Raw genomic sequence first — 16,051 nt, 5'->3', positions numbered from 1 at the left:
TTTGTAGGCTTTTGTGTCTGGTTTCTTTTAGTTAGCATAATGCTTTTGAAATTCATCCACATTGCTCCCTGCATCAGTAGGTCACAGCTCATTGCTTTGTTGTTGGTTGAGTAATTCATTGTACGGATATAACACAATTTGTTTATCCGTTCCTCAGCTGAGGGGCATTTGGGTTCCTTCCAGTTTGGGGCTATTATTAATAAAGCTACTATGAACATCAAAGTCCTTTTGTGGATCTATGTTTCTGCTTCTTTTGGGTAAAGTTGAATCAGACAGTAAATGTATGTTTCTCTTTAAAATAAGCTGCTAATGTTATCCAAAGTCTCTGTACCATTTTACATTTCTATCAGCAGTGTATGAGAGTTCCAGTTCTTTCTTATCACTGCCAACATTTGGTATGGTCAGTCTTTTTAATTTTAGCCATTCTAATAGGTGTGTAGTGGTATCTCATTGTGGTTTTAATTTCCATTTCCCTAATGTCTAATGATGTTGAACATCTTTTCCCATGCTTATTTTCCATATTTATATCCTTCTGCAGAAGTGTCTGTTTAAACCTTTTTCCCATTGTTTTCTCATTACTGAACTGTGAGAGTCCATTCTATCTTCTGGGTACAAGTTCTTTATCAGGTATACGTTTTACAAATATTTTTCCCAGTCTGTGCCTTGCTTTTCATTTCCTTAATAATGTCTTTTAAAAAGCAAAAGTTTTCATTTTGATGAAGTCTAAGTTATGAATTTTTTTGTGTGCTTTTTGTGTCATATTTAAGAAATCTTTGCCCAAAGTCACTGAGATTTTCTTCCATGTTCTCTTTTAGAAGTTGTGTAGTTTTAGCCTTTATACTGTCGACTGAAAAAAAAAAACACAACCTAAAAGTTGACAATCATGTTTTATTCCAGGGACACACTGAGAACTTACACCTGGGAGACAGCCTCTCAGATAGCTCTGAGGGACTGTTCTGGAGAGTAAGAGAGGAGCCAGGATATATAGGAGTTTTTGCAAAAAAAATCAGGTAGTCAGAACATCAAAAGATTACTGCCAGTTAAAGAAAAAACAGATATCTCAGGTTAATGAATTTAGCACTTTTCTATGCATGGGAAAATGCAAGAATCTGGGCTCACTGAAATCATTCTTTTGATATGCACCTTAACTATCTAGGGCCAATATCCTGTTTTCTCCATCCTGAATCACCTCAGGGTGCATCATAGGGGGAACCGATATGGTGGCTGATGGTTTGATGGCTGCGACATTCTTTGTTTACTGATATGGCTGGTGATTCTTTGTCCACAACATTTAGACCTACCATTCATTTCAAGTTAATTACAGCATATGATGGGATGTGCAGGTTGAAGGTACATTTTTTACATATGGATATCCAATTATTCCAGCACGGTTTATTGAAAAGATTGTCTTTTCCTCATTGAATTGACTTGTCATCAAAAATCAATTGACCATGTGTATTTTTCTCTATGTGTGTTATGATTGAATGAAACATTTTTAAAAGGTGAATAAAATCTCAGCCCCCTCAAAAATAAAATAAAAATCAAATGACCGTATATATAGGTCTATTTCATATTCAATTCTATTATCTATGCATCCACCATTATGCCAATATCACATTGTCTTTTTTTTTTTTTAATTTTCAGGCCATGCCTCATGGCTTGTGGGATCTTAGTTCCTCAACCAGGTATCGAACCCACACCACCGCAGTGAAAGTGCCAAGTCCAGGGAATTCCCCATACTGTCTTGATTAACGTAATTTTGTAGTAAGTTTTAAAATCAGGTGGGAAAAAGTCCTCCAACTTAATTTTTCTTGATAAAAATTATTTTGGATATAATTTGCAGTTCCACAGAAATTTTAGTATTAACTTGTCAATATCTATCAGCAAAAAGAAGCCTGGTGGAAATTTTATTGGGATTGTGTTGAAGATAGATTGATTTGGGCAGAACTGACGTCTTAGTATTTTCTGATCCTTGAGCATGGTAAGCTCTTCATTTATTTTATTATTACCATTACCACCAATTCATTTATTTAGTCTTCTTTAACTTCTCTCATCAATGTTTTATATTTTATAGTTTTCTATAGGTCTCATACATATTTTTAAGTTTTTATTTCTAAATATTTCATATTTTTATTTTTTATAAATGGCATTGTTTTACTTCAATTTTAAATTGCTTGTTGTTAATATACAGAACTAAAATTATGTGTCAAAAGACTGCTAATTCTAATTCCTAATTAGAATTTCTAATTAGAATTTCTAATTTCTTAATTCTAATAGATTTTTTTTTAGGATTTTCTATGGAGACAATCATGAAGTCTTGTGAATAAAGACAGTTCTAGTTCCTCCTTTTCATTTTGGATCCCCCTAATTTCTTTTTATTGCCTTGTTGTATTCACTAATAATTTCAGTACAATGCTCCAAAGAAGTGGCAAGAATGGATATCTTTGCCTTTTTCCCAATCTTAGGGAACAAGCATTTAGTTTTTCACCATTAAACGTGATGTTAGCTGTAGGTTTTCCTTTATCAGGCTAAGGAAACTTCTACTTATACTTGCTGCTAGTTTTTGTAAAGAATGGGTGTTGAAACATGACAAGTGCTTTTCCTACTTGTATTGAAATGATCATATGATTTTTTTTTTTCTTTTTGGTATTTTAATATGGTGAATAACACTGATTAGCTTTTGAATGTTAAACCAACTGTGCGTTTGTGGGATATATCCTGCTTGGTCACGATGTATTATACCTTTTTTATTCATTGCTGAATTTGCTAATGTTTAGTTAATAGATTTTTGCATCTATATTAATGAGAGATATTGGTCTGTAGTTTTCTCATAATGTCTTTGTTTGGTTTTAATATCAGGGTAATTGCTGACCTCACACACTGGGTTGGAAGAGTATTTGCTCTTTTTTTTATTTTCTGGAAGAATGTGTAGAAATTATATTATTTCTTCCTTATGTGTTTCATAATTTACCAGTGAAGCCATCTGGGCCTGGAATTCTCTTTGTGGGAATGTTTTAAACTACAAATTAGATATCTTTACTGGATAAAGGGTTATTCAGGTTATCTATGGGTTTGTACACTTTGGTAGTTTGTATCTTATAAGGAACTTATCCATTTTACCTAAGTTGAATTTATTGGCATAAAAATGTTTATAATATTCCCTTATAAATGTCTACAGTTTCTATAGTGATGTCCCTCTTTCATTCCTGATACTGGTAATCTGTTTCTTCTTTCTTTTTCCTTTATTAGTGTGGCTAGTGGCTTATTGATTTTATTGATCTCAAACAACCAGCTTTTGGTTTCATTGATTTTTCTCTATTATTTTCATGTTTTTACTTTATTGATTTTTACTTAGATTTATTATTTCCTTCCTTTTGCTTACTTTGTGTTTAATTTGTCAGTCTTTTTTTTTTTTTTTTTTTAATTTGCCTTCTATTTTCTTAAGGGAGATGCTTAGATCATTGATTTGAAAACTTCCTTTTTTCTGATACTTTTTAAAAAAATCTATTTTTGGCTGCGTTGGGTCTTCGTTGCTGCATGTGGGCTTTCTCTAGTTGCGGCGAGCAGGGGCTACTCTTCATTGAGGTGTGAGGGCTTCTCATTGCGGTGGCTTCTCTTGTTGTGGAGCACGGGCTCTAGGCACATGGGCTTCAGTAGTTGCAGCACACGGGCTCAGCAGGTGTGGCACACTGGCCCTAGAGCGCGCAATCTTCAGTAGTTGTGGCGCAGCTCAGTAGTTGTGGCGCGCGGGCTCTAGGGTGCGTGGGCTTCAGTAGTGTGCCGTGCGGGCTTCAGTAGTCGTGGCACGTGGGCTCAGTAGTTGTGGCTCGCAGGCTCTAGAGCACAGGCTCAGTAGCTGTGGCACAGAGGCTTAGCTGCTCTGCAGCATGTGGGATCTTCCCGGACCAGGGATCGAACCTGTGTCCCCTGCATTGGCAGGCAGATTCTTAACCACTGTGCCACCAGGGAAGCCCGATAGATTTTTTAATTATACAAATTTCCCTCTAAGCGCTGCTTTACTGCATCCCACAAACTGAATATGTTGTACTTTAATTATTGTTTAATTAAAATTTTTCTAATTTCCTTTGCGATTTCTTCTTTGACGCATGTGTTTTTAGAAGAATGTTTTTGGAAATCCAAATATTTGAGGATTTCCTGATAGCTTTCTGTTATTGATTTCTACTTTAATACCATTATGGTCAAAGAACTTATTTTTGTAAGATTTCAATCCTTTTAAACTTATTGATACTTGTTTTATGGCCCAGAACATGATCTCTCTTGGTACATGTCCTGGGTGTGCTCTTCAGACAGAAAGCATATTCTGTTTTAGGTAGTGTGTCCGACAAATGACAATTAGGTCATGTAGGCTGTTTAAGCCTCCATATCCTAATTCTTTTCTGTCAGTTTTTCTATCAGTCATTGAGAGAGAGTACTGAAATATCCAACTGTAATGTTGGATTTGTCTATTTCTCCTTTCAGTTCTGTCCATTTTGCTTCCTGTGCTTTGAATGTTATCAGACACACACATAATCGGGATTGTAGCATCTTCTTGATGAACTGACCACTTTCTCATAATGTGTTTATAGTTTTCATCAAATCTGGAAAGTAGTTGACCATCATTTCTGCAAATATCTTTTTTTTTTTTTACTTCCTCCTTCTCGGGTTCCAATTGCATAACTGTTGGGCTTGGTGTTGTCCTACAACTTTTGTTTGTTTCATTCTGCAGCTTCTTTTGTTATATCTTCCTCACTGATCTTTTCTTCTGTGGTTCATCTCATCCACTGCCTTTTTTTTTTTTTTTCATATAATGTATGTTTCATCCCTAGATGTAATGTGTGCCTCTTTTTCTATCTTCTCTTTCTCTGCTCATTATTATCTTGCTTTCTTCTACCTTTGTAAACATATGCAGTATATTTATAATAGCTGTTTTAAGGTCCCTGCCTCTTCATTCTATTGTCTGTGTCATTTTTGGTTCTGTTTCTATTGACATTTCTCCTGGTTGTGGGAGGTATTTTCCTGCTCATTTGCATGCCTGGTGATACTGCCTGGATGCCAGAGGTTGTGAATGTTACACTGTTAGGTGCTGGATTTTATTGTATTCCTTTACATATTGTTGCTCTTTTTCCTGGAATGCAGTTAAGTTACTGGGAATCACTTGATCCTCTGAATTTTTTAAGCACTTTTAGAGCAAGCTCTGCTATAGCAGAATAGCCTATAGTGTTGGGCTACTTTGACCCAGGAGATCTCTACCCAGTGCTCCACGTCTGGCTAAAGGCAACACGAACCAGGCATGGCCCTAGGTTCCAAGAATTGTTCCACTTGTTCCTTTCTGGTGGCCACCTCCCCAGCCTCAGTAGCTTCCTCAAATGCGTGCCCAGATCAGTAAGCAGCCAAGGGCTCAGAGATCTTCTGCAGATCTCTAGAATTCTTCCTCTATATATTCCTCTATATATCTTACTCCTCTCCAGTAGTTTGCCCAGGAAATTCTACCCATATTGGCCTTCCCAAGCTTTACTATCTCTCTTATCAATTTGGTAAGAGCACCAGGATTTGCTGGGTGTCCCTTTGTGCACTGAGGCCTGGAGACCTGAGCTAGGGCACTCTTAGGGCACATCTTGCTTCATTTCTCTCAGGGATCACTTCTGTGCTCTGCAACCTGTTGTCCAATGTCTGAAAATCAGTGTTTCTTATATTTTGTCTGGTTTTATAGTTGTTTAAAACAGGAGGTTAGCTGGTCTCCATTACTATCATAGCCTGTTAAAATTAAAGTTCCTATAGCATTCTGTTGTCAATTCTCATATGGCACCCTCTGTTGTTATTGTTTTTGTTTCTGTTTTTATGAATCATTCATTTTCCTCACTAGATTATAAGCTCTTTGAGGCCAGGAACCAGGTCATATTTATAAATAGTACCCTGTACATAGCAGGCCCTAGAGAAGTCAAATGAATAAAGAACGGGCAGGCCGAGGTTGAACAAAGCAATGAGAGATAAAGGTTCTACTAGAGTTGAGTCTGAGGACACTCCCTTCAACTGTGAAACTGTTTATCTAGTCATGTGCTGTGACGTCCCAGTATTCAGATTCTCTGGCAGGATCATACCTGCCAGAAACCTCCTTGCCAACCTCCTTACCCAGTGCCACCCTGACAAGCCAGGTTCTTGAACTCTGGCCAATTCCCATCAGGCCTGCCCATTGAAGAGTTAAGAATGGGTCCTAGTCAGGCAGCATTAATTCTCTAAGGCTATGGCTTTACCATGTGCAATGAATACTTTGGTCCTAAAACTCTAAGAGGACAAATAAGCATTCCCAAAAGAGCACTGATTTTAGAGTCAGAGAGATGTGGGATCTGAATCCCAGGTGTGCTGCTTACTTGCTGTGCAACCTTGGACAAGTTGCTTGACCTACCTGAGCTTTAGTTTCCTTAGGAAATGGGGATAAGAGGTAATACCTCTATGTATGAAGAAAACCCAGCACACAGTTAACATTTAATAAGTGGTCACCAGGGGACTTCCCTGGCGGCACTGTGGTTAAGACTCCACGCTCCCAATGCAGGGGGCCCAGGTTCAATCCCTGGTCAGGGAACTAGATCCCACATGCATGTCGGAACTAAGAGTTCTCATGCCACAACTAAGGAGCCCGCCTGCCGCAACTAAGACCCGGCACAACCAAATAAATAATAAATAAAATAAATATTAAAAGAAAATAAATGGGCGCCAGTATTACAGCTTAATTAGGCCCCTTTAAGCAAGGATAGAGATCAGGTAAAATGTATGAGGACCAATCTGTGGAAGAAATTAGTGGCCACTTGGTAACACTGCCCTCAGGGGAGAACATTTACTTGGAGGCCAACCAGGGTGCAAATATGTACTGAATAGGACACTTCTGTCCAATAATTATCAACCATGGGCTAAGGAATGCCACGCAATCTATTTTCTAGCTTACTGGCTGTCTCTTATAGAGGTATACCTATGTCTGTGCCTCGGACACTGGGTATCACAGTCATACGTAGATGTTAAAAAAGAGTTGGTAGGCAGAGGGCCACCTGAGTTGACAGAGACAGCAAATGCATGTTTGGTGGGAAAAAGTGAGGGCAAATGAGCATAAAAAGCAGTGAGAAAATGAGTGGTCACCAAGCTCACATAAGATGGTAACAGACGTTTTCAAACTGCTAGGTCTCTTTCTTAATATATATTTATCAGAACTTTCACAACAGGTAGCCTAAACCTCGGCACTTTGAAAAAATTGAGATTTAAAAGAAAGCATTCAAAATGTTTTGAAGAGTAAATATGAAAGGTTCAAAGAAAGTTTAAAGAATAAATACTTCTAGCTCAAAGTAGCGAAGATTCAGGAATAGCTAGATGACTCCCTGCAAAGGGAGAAAGGATTATGCATAAAAGGGGTGACCATCTGTTCTCTGTCTCTAGTGATGAATAAAATGAAAGGAAATGGGCTCAGCTGTAGTGGAAGAGGCTCATTCTAACCTTTGCGTGGCTATTAAAAATAGAAACTACTTGCTAAGGAACATTATGGAACTTCTTTCTCTGGAAATCTTCAAAGATAGACTACATCCACTTTTCTAAGTACGACAGGAATCCTGTTCGGGGGGCGCATCTGTGGGTGTGTAAGACAGATGTGCTGTGTTTGTAACTCAGTCTCCACCAAAGGCATGATCCACGAGGGGCTCAGCTGCTCTCTTAGGACAGACTGGAAGTGAGCACAGTGTGGTGACCGGTCTAGACAGGAGACCACGAATCTGCTTTCCCTTTGGGTTTGTGTGGAAAGGGCTGTGTGCAGAGGCCCAGGGTGTGGGTTACCTGGAGTACAGATATGTGGGAGCGAGGAAAGACATGAATCGGCCTGGCTTGCCGAGGTGTGACAGCTTACAGGGGCATTTAGAGTAACAAGGAAAAGTTTCTCTCTATAGAGTAATAAATAGACCGCCGGATATAACAGGTAGAAAACAACTGAATTTCTAGGTTGTCTATGAGAAACAGAATCTGCTGAACTGAAAGTTGCAGTGATTTGAAGCCCATTAATGTCTTGTCCCAGACAAACAGAACTGGGCACTTAGTTCTACAAGCCCACGGCAGGGCAAGAGCTGAGGAGTTTCTCGTTTTGCTGGCACTAGCACAGGTAACAACTTTCTTAAAACTGAGACATTTTTTTTTTTTTGTACATGGAAAAGTATTTATTGAAAACATGGTTACTGACAGGTAGATCCTGGCTACTCTCAGGTTACAATCTTGGCTCACAACTGGAAGTGTTACCTCTTTTTTTTTTTGGCCTCCCATTTTATTTTCCCTAAAACGTTCCATCCTAGGATAGGTAGATCTTATATAAATATATATACATCTCTGTATAAGTATGGCCTATAGTAAAAAAAACATATAGTACACTCTTCATTGGGCAGTACCCACCATGCTAGGCGGCCAATGCTGAATGCCACTGTGCCCACGTGTGTCCAAGGAGAGGAGCTGTGCATGCGGTTTACAAGTGCTGCAGCACCAGGGAAGCCTTGACGGCAAACTTACTGAATTCTCTAGTTTCCAGGATTCCGTGAAAATCACTGTAAGGCTGTTCTTTTTTTTTTTTAATTAATTAATTAATTTATTTTGGGCTGTGTTGGGTCTTCATTGCTGCACGCGGGCTTTCTCTAGTTGCGGTGAGCGGGGGCTACTCTTCGTTGTGGTGCGCTGGCTTCTCATTGTGGTGGCTTCTCTTGCTGCGGAGCACGGGCTCTAGGCACACAGGCTCAGCAGTTGCGGCTCGCGGGCTCTAGAGCACAGGATCAGTAGTTGTGGTGCACGGGCTTAGTTGCTCCATGGCATGTGGGATCTTCCCGGACCAGGGCTCGAACCCGTGCCCCCTGAATTGGCAGGCGGATTCTTAACCACTGCGCCACCAGGGAAGTCCCCAAGGCTGTTCTAAATATTGAGTAAAATCCTAACTAATGAACCAGCAGTGCTCTGGATTTAAGGCACAGAACTCCAGGTGGCAGCTAGCAGCACAGCAGGTGTACTGGAGGGCTGCATAACTAGGACACGTGGCCTTGGAGTCTTCAGTGAGATGCTGGTACACCTGACCCTTAAGGAGAAGCGATCACCAAAGGAGCACTTAATACGTGGTGTGCTCCGACGGGAAATGAATTCGTCAGCTGCATTTCTAGTCGTTATCAAAACTTTATGTTAGGGACTTCCCTGGTGGTCCAGTGGTTAGGATTCGGGAGCTTTGACTGCTGGGGCCCGGGTTCAATCCCCGGTCGGGGAACTAAGATCCCACAGGCCGCACGGTGCAGCCAAAAAACAAAAATTTATGTTAAACCATTTCACAATGATTCCCACCTGAAGAACAAGCGCCATGGTGGAACCCTATCAAAATCCAAAAGTCCCCAAAACAGGGCTTTCATTGTACCCTATTCCCTAGCAGCAGAGAGTTTGTTATGACCCACTTCTTATGGTTGAAAATCACTGCTAAAACCACAGTTTTTGATGTAATAGAGGGCATGTCTCAGGTGTGCTAGTGCAGAAAAGAGGTTGAGGACCAGTACTATCTATAGAATTTCTATAGAGGGGCAGAAGCCATGTTAGATATGGATGCCAAAGGGACCTTTTTTTAAAGCTGTGTTTACACAGCAAAGCTACAAATATAAAAATAGCAAGTTTCCTAAGGATGTTTTATTCACACTTTCTATAAGAATGAGAGAAGGTCAATCGGCACCAACAGTGACTATTATTCTTATTGTGCTGTTGTTATTATCAGGGTGCCTTGGGAGTATTGATGGAGACAATGAGGGGTGCTGAAGCCACTGTGGAGAACCAGTGCCTCTCACCTCCAGTCTCGTGACTGGCTGGAATGAGGAGGGCAATCTGCAGCCTTGGACAGAGTCTCCTTCTGTGCAGAACTAAATGGCCCACATCATCATCAAATAAACAACTCCAACATCACCAGTACTGCAGTCCAGACACCCCAGATGGTAGCTTAATCGCCTGAAAGAATTAATAGTGCACCTCTAAGCACATTATTCACCCGGAGAATAGTTTAGGCAATGGAAAGAATCTGGTCCATTATACCCCACACCATTGCTAAATAATATGCAATCACAGAAATGAAGCATGGCATATGGTGATTGCTCCACTATATTGAGATTCATTGTAATAAAAGTGCTATTCAAAACCCTCATGTAGAAATTGGAAAGGCATACCTTTCTTTTCTGGAAGAAACATGACAATAAGACAAGCCAGTCCTCCTAGGCACAGAAATGCTGCTAATGTCCGCTTCCGACCAAACCTAAATAATACAAAGAAATTCACGTTTCCCTTGAGAATCTTATACATTCATCTGCTTCATCCCCCTAACCTTCCTTTTTAAATGTCCTCACTTTCATTATATGTTCATCTTTTCTTAAGGAGTGGGTGGCACATGTGATTGACCGGGACATAAAATAAGTAACCATCACAAAGCCAAGGAAAACTTGCTGGATGGCGGGTTTAAATCATGTGTGCAGGAAAAGAATAGGGAATCATTCTATCTATTTCTGTGAGTGCTTACTATGTTTCAGGCACTTTCTGTGCTGAAATGCTTTCTATGTTATCTTACTTAATACTAATAATAAACCTGTAAGGCATATGCTGTTATATTCTCTATCTTCTAGAGAATAACACTGAGACATGGAGAATGGAGTCTTCCAGCTCATTTCATTTTCTGGTTACTGGTATCTTAAGCAGTTAAAATTTTAAACACACCTCTCTCTCTCTTAAAAAGACAAACAGAAAGAAACTCTTGTTAGTATGTCAGAATTCAGTGAAATTTATTGCACACTTTCTTGGGAGAAATAATTTTCAAATAAGAGCTCTAGACTTAGAAGAAAGATATGGACATTAATAGGCCTTCCTTTACTAGGAGCCGGCAATGTGCTAGGTCCTCTGTCAGGAGCTTCAATGTTATTGTAATTTTTATAACAATTTTTCCAGGGGAATTTTATAATCCCTGGTTTAAGGATAACTACATGGAGGTTTAGCAAGGTTAACTTCTCAAAGCCATAAAACTAACACGAGGCTAAGACTAGATTTGGACGCAGGCCTGCCTGATCCCCAAGGTGGTGTTCCTTCCCTCTGCTTCAGATTTTAATCCTGACTCTGGTGCGGAGGGCTGGGAGACAGGGAAGGACTCAGGTCTCCAGGTTATTGTGCTTAATTTAACAGTCAGTATTGCATGCCTTTCAAGTGACAGGCAACATTCTAGCCAGGCACTAGGGATGCAAAGACACCTAGGACACACACCCCCATCGACTGTGTCCTTATAACACTGTCCGTGGTCATCAGAGGGGGGCATAGGAAGCTGTAACAGGAAGCACACCGGGGATGGTGGCAACAGATTTCTGAACACTCTGCCTGACTCAGCCCTTGGACCATGATGAGAGCACACTCAGTCACTAACAGAGGGGTCAGCAGAGGCAACTGGGACCACCCCCCTGAGAAAAGCCCTGCAACTGAACAGAATCCAAAACTGCCCTTTAAAATGCGCTGACTGCAATATCCATGACGACAGCACCCAGTGCAACGCTAAAGGAGTGCTGTTTTTGGTAAAAATGATGATTTCTGGAGAATGAGAAATGGCAAAATCCAACTGATTCCTAGCTCACAATTTTCAGTTGCCCTGGTCAGGGGTTCAATAACAGAAGGAATCTGAGAAAGCTGAGGAAAGGGTGCTCTATAAAAGAACTTCTAAAAAATATTTCAAAACTGTGCCCACTGACAATGGACAGCAAAAGCAGGATCTCTTCTTCCTCTCAACAAAGTCCAGGGCATCTTAAGAGGAAAGAAAAGTCTTTTTCATTCCTCCAGCTCTTTGTCTTGTGTGAGAGCTTCTAAATGACAGTGATTGGGTCATGGAGCTCTACCTACGTCGAGTCAATATTCCCACATGTTGGGACGAACAAATCACACACAGACTGCTCAAAAACAGTTGGGTGGTAATGTCTTAATATTGGATTAAAAACCTATGAAGACCTAAATAGACATTTCTCCAAAGAAGATGTACAGATGGCCAATAAGCACGTGAAAAGACGCTCAACATCACTAATTATTAGAGAAATGCAAATCAAAACTACAATGAGGCATCACTTCGTACTGGTCAGAATGGCCATCATCAAAAAGTCTACAAACAATATATGCTGGAGAGGGTGTGAGGAAAAGGGAACCCTCCTACGCTGTTGGTGGGAATGTAAATTGGTACAACCACTATGGAAAACAGTATGGAGGTTTCTTAAAAAAACTAAAAATAGAGCTACAATATGATCCAGTAATCCCACTCCTGGGCATATATCTGGAGAAAACTATAATTCGAAAATATACACGCACCTCAGTGTTCACAGCAGCACTATTTACAATAGCCAAGACACAGAAGCAACCTAGATGCCCATCAACAGATGAATGGATAAAGAAGATGTGGTACATATATATATATGATGGAATATTACTCGGTCATAAAAAAGAATGAAATGATGCCATTTGCAGCAACATGAATGGACTATCACACTGAGTAAGTCAGACAGAGAAAGACAAATATCATATCACTTATACGTGGAATCTAAAATATGACACAAATGAACTTAACTACAGAACAGAAACAGACTCACAGACATAGAAAACAAACTTATGGTTACCAAAGGGGAAGGGCAGGGAGGGATAAATTAGGAGTTTGGGATTAGCAGATACAAACTACTGTAGATAAAATAGATAAACAACAAGGTCCTACTGTACAGCACAGGGAACTATATTCAGTATCTTGTAATAAACTATAATGGAAGAGATTATGAAAAAGAATATGTATATGTATAACTGAATCATTTTGCTGTATACCAGAAACTAACACAACATGGTGAATCAACTATAGTTCAATTAAAAAAACCTACATAATAACTCATAAACTTGAAGCCCAAGAAATAACACACTAAAAAATGAATTCTCACTGTGTTTGGTCTGAAAAGAATTCTAATCACCATGGAGTACTTAGCAGATCCTGCATATGGACAAAGACAGTAATACTTAGATATTTATGTATGTTAGTGTGTGTGTGTCCTCTACGTGGTGCACTTCATATCCACCCATACTCACCATTTTTGGTTAATCAAGTAGATGCAGATAGGGTAAGATGGAATCTCTATGAGGCCAGACAGGGCCAAGTTGGCATAAATATTTCCACCTAGATCACCTGCACTCAGAGTTAGGCCATAATACACCAAGCTGCACACAAACCTGCAATTGGGGGTGAAAGACAAGAAAGACAATGAAAAAGCCGGTAAGAATTTACCAGAAGATTCAAATCTTGGTTCAATAATGCCATCTGGCTCAAGCACTAAGCCTGACTCTCCCACTAAGCTTTCTATCCTAATATAATTTCTATACTAGGACAAAATAAAAAAGGGGCCTTGGAAATGATTTGAGCTACATCCAGATGCTCTATAAAGCAAATGTGTGGCCAGCTCCTGACAGAGGAGACATCGCTTGTGCTTTCATCACGCTTTTCTGCATTTAAATGAAGACAGTGACTCTATTCTTACTGTATTTAATTCAACAGCTTATTGAACACTTGCCCTAGGCAATTGTGATATTATCGAAATGACTCGAGAAAAGAACTCCCAGAGAGAAAGCCAACAGAGGATGGTGTTGAGAACAGATGTTGATAAGTGCCTGGGTCGCCAGCGGGTGGCCTGCAGGCCAGGGTGACAGGGACTCTATAAGCCCTGACCAGGTTCTCAACCCCTCCTGGCATTCAGCAGGTGCATATGCTATAGACGCCCAGAACAGGAAAGAGAAGACGAGGGCCACGGTAGAGGCAGGCTCCTCTAGGATGAGCAAAGCCCTGCATCTATTTCTGCACGCCACCGCCGAAACACTGAGGGGGCGCCTCCTAGGAGGCAGGCATTGTGCCAGGCACAGAGCCCACGTCCCGCAGCCCAGGAGCTATGCTGGAGCAAAGGTCATCCTGAAACTCCAGGTTGGGGAATAATAGGAACTTCTTCCAGAGTGAAGGGACTACAGTAGCCCCCGCTTATCTGCTGGGGGATACGTTCCAAGACTCCCAGTGGATGTCTGAAACCTCAGATAGTACCGAACCCTATATATACTATGTTTTTTCCTAGCCATACACCTATGATAAGGTTTAATTTATAAATTAGGCCCAGTAAGAGAACATCCGAATTGCTGGCATGACTACTCTCGTGCTTTGGGGCCATTATTAAGTAAAATGAGGGTGACTTGAACACAAGCACTGCAATACTGGATAGTTGATCTGATAAGAAAGACAGTGATTAAGTGGCTAATGGGCAGGATATGCTGGACAAAGGGATGATTCAGGTCCCAAGTGGGATGCAGCGGGAGGGTGCGAGATTTCATTACGCTACTCAGAATGGCATGCAATTTAAAACTTATGAGTTGTTTCTTTCTGGAATTTTCCGTTTAATATTTTCAGACTGCAATTGACCTTGGGTAACTGAAACCACAGAAAGCAAAACCTTTTGTGCCTAGGAAATTGCAGTATTAAAAATAAAACAAACTAGAATAGAACGAAAATAAACCCTGACTAGGCTTTGTTAATATACGGATACATTTTGTAAACCATAAATTTTTTAAATTAATTTTTATTGCAGTATAGTTGCTTTACAACGTTGTGTTAGTTTCTGCTGTACAGCAAAGGGAATCAACTATACGTATACATATATCGCCTCTTATTTGGATTTCCTTCCCATTTAGGTCACCACAGAGCATTGAGTAGAGTTCCCTGTGCTATACAGTAGGTTCTCATCAGTTATCTATTTTATACATAGATCAATAGTGTACATATGTCAATCCCAATCTCCCAATTCATCCCACACCCCCTCCTTTTCCCCCTCTGTAAACCATAAATTTCTATACAAACAGTAAAAGACTTGGGCTTCGGAAGTTCATTAGTTTTTATGTTTTTACAATTCATTTTGACAAGTGTTTATTATGAGGAAATTCCCATTTGCTTCTCTTTTCCTTAGAAAAAGTCCAATGAGCTGCAGCTATGATGAGACCAACAGGAAAGGGAAAGTTTTCTCTCCATCTCTGCCAAAACAGCAAAATGGGCCAAATGCCCTGGACTATTAAGAATGGGCCACAGGAACCAAGGAGAGGGATGGGGAGGGACGACGGACCCCTGGAGCTGGCCTGCTTAGTGACTCATCCCTCTCTGGCAAATTAGCCCAGGCAGCAGCTACTTCCCATTACTTCTTCCTGGGTGGAGCTGTCATTCATATACTGGGGATGATGAGCAGAGTCATAGCTGGGACATCACGGGTAAGGATGCAAGGTGACACTGAATTGTCTGTTTTCCCTGTCCCCGAGCACTTTGCCTGTAAGCAGCAGGCTAGACAACTTAAAATATTTTCCTTAAGTACTTAAAAAATCCTTTCCATCTGCAGTAGAGACCCCCCCCCCCTTACGTAACGCTATTCCAAATGTGTTGTATGTGTTAGTGTGTATCTATCCTGCATTTAAAATAGAAATCCCGGGGCTTCCCTGGTGGCGCAGTGGTTGAGAATCTGCCTGCCAATGCAGGGGACACGGGTTCGAGCCCTGGTCTGGGAAGATCCCACATGCCGCGGAGCAACTAGGCCCGTGAGCCACAACTACTGAGCCTGCGCGTCTGGAGCCTGTGCTCCGCAACAAAAGAGGCCGCGATAATGAGAGGCCCGCGCACCGCGATGAAGAGTGGCCCCCACTTGCCGCAACTAGAGAAAGCCCTCACAGAAACGAAGACCCAACACAGCCAAAAATAAATAAATTAATTAATTAAAAAAAAAAAAATAGAAATCCCAGTGAAGTATTCCAGCAATGGAAACACACATACATATTTAAACTAAGTTGTGAAGGTAGCAAGTAGGGCACAAATAAACAGAGCCAGTTCAAGACACTAGAGGGATTTAGTTGCCAGCTGGTGGTGAGAGAAAATGGGGAGAACGTGGGCAAGGAAGGCCTATGGTCTCAGACTCCGTTTGCAGATTTCTTTGCTGGTAGAGTTGGTCGTTGG

At 40.6% G+C, this 16,051-nt stretch overlaps 1 protein-coding gene and 1 non-coding gene across 4 annotated transcripts in view; one reads left to right on the top strand and one right to left on the bottom strand.

Annotated features, from left to right (window-relative positions):
• The window catches only part of SLC22A15 (solute carrier family 22 member 15), an 88,173-nt gene that overhangs the window by 11,454 nt on the left and 60,668 nt on the right, over positions 1-16,051 (bottom strand). For all 3 annotated transcript variants that reach the window (XM_068540574.1, XM_068540576.1, XM_068540575.1), the window contains 2 exons: positions 13,114-13,254; positions 10,200-10,285 (listed from right to left, as the gene is read on the bottom strand). In XM_068540574.1, the coding sequence (XP_068396675.1) occupies positions 10,200-10,285; positions 13,114-13,254 (227 nt within the window). The remainder of the gene's footprint in view (positions 1-10,199; positions 10,286-13,113; positions 13,255-16,051) is intronic.
• TRNAS-UGA (transfer RNA serine (anticodon UGA)) lies at positions 9,193-9,265 on the top strand. Its single transcript has one exon. It is a non-coding gene; the product is annotated as a tRNA-Ser (tRNA).

This window comes from Eschrichtius robustus, chromosome 3 (genome assembly GCF_028021215.1).
Source record: "Eschrichtius robustus isolate mEscRob2 chromosome 3, mEscRob2.pri, whole genome shotgun sequence".
Lineage (NCBI taxonomy): Eukaryota > Metazoa > Chordata > Mammalia > Artiodactyla > Eschrichtiidae > Eschrichtius > Eschrichtius robustus.
This window is presented reverse-complemented; position numbering and strand designations above follow the sequence as displayed.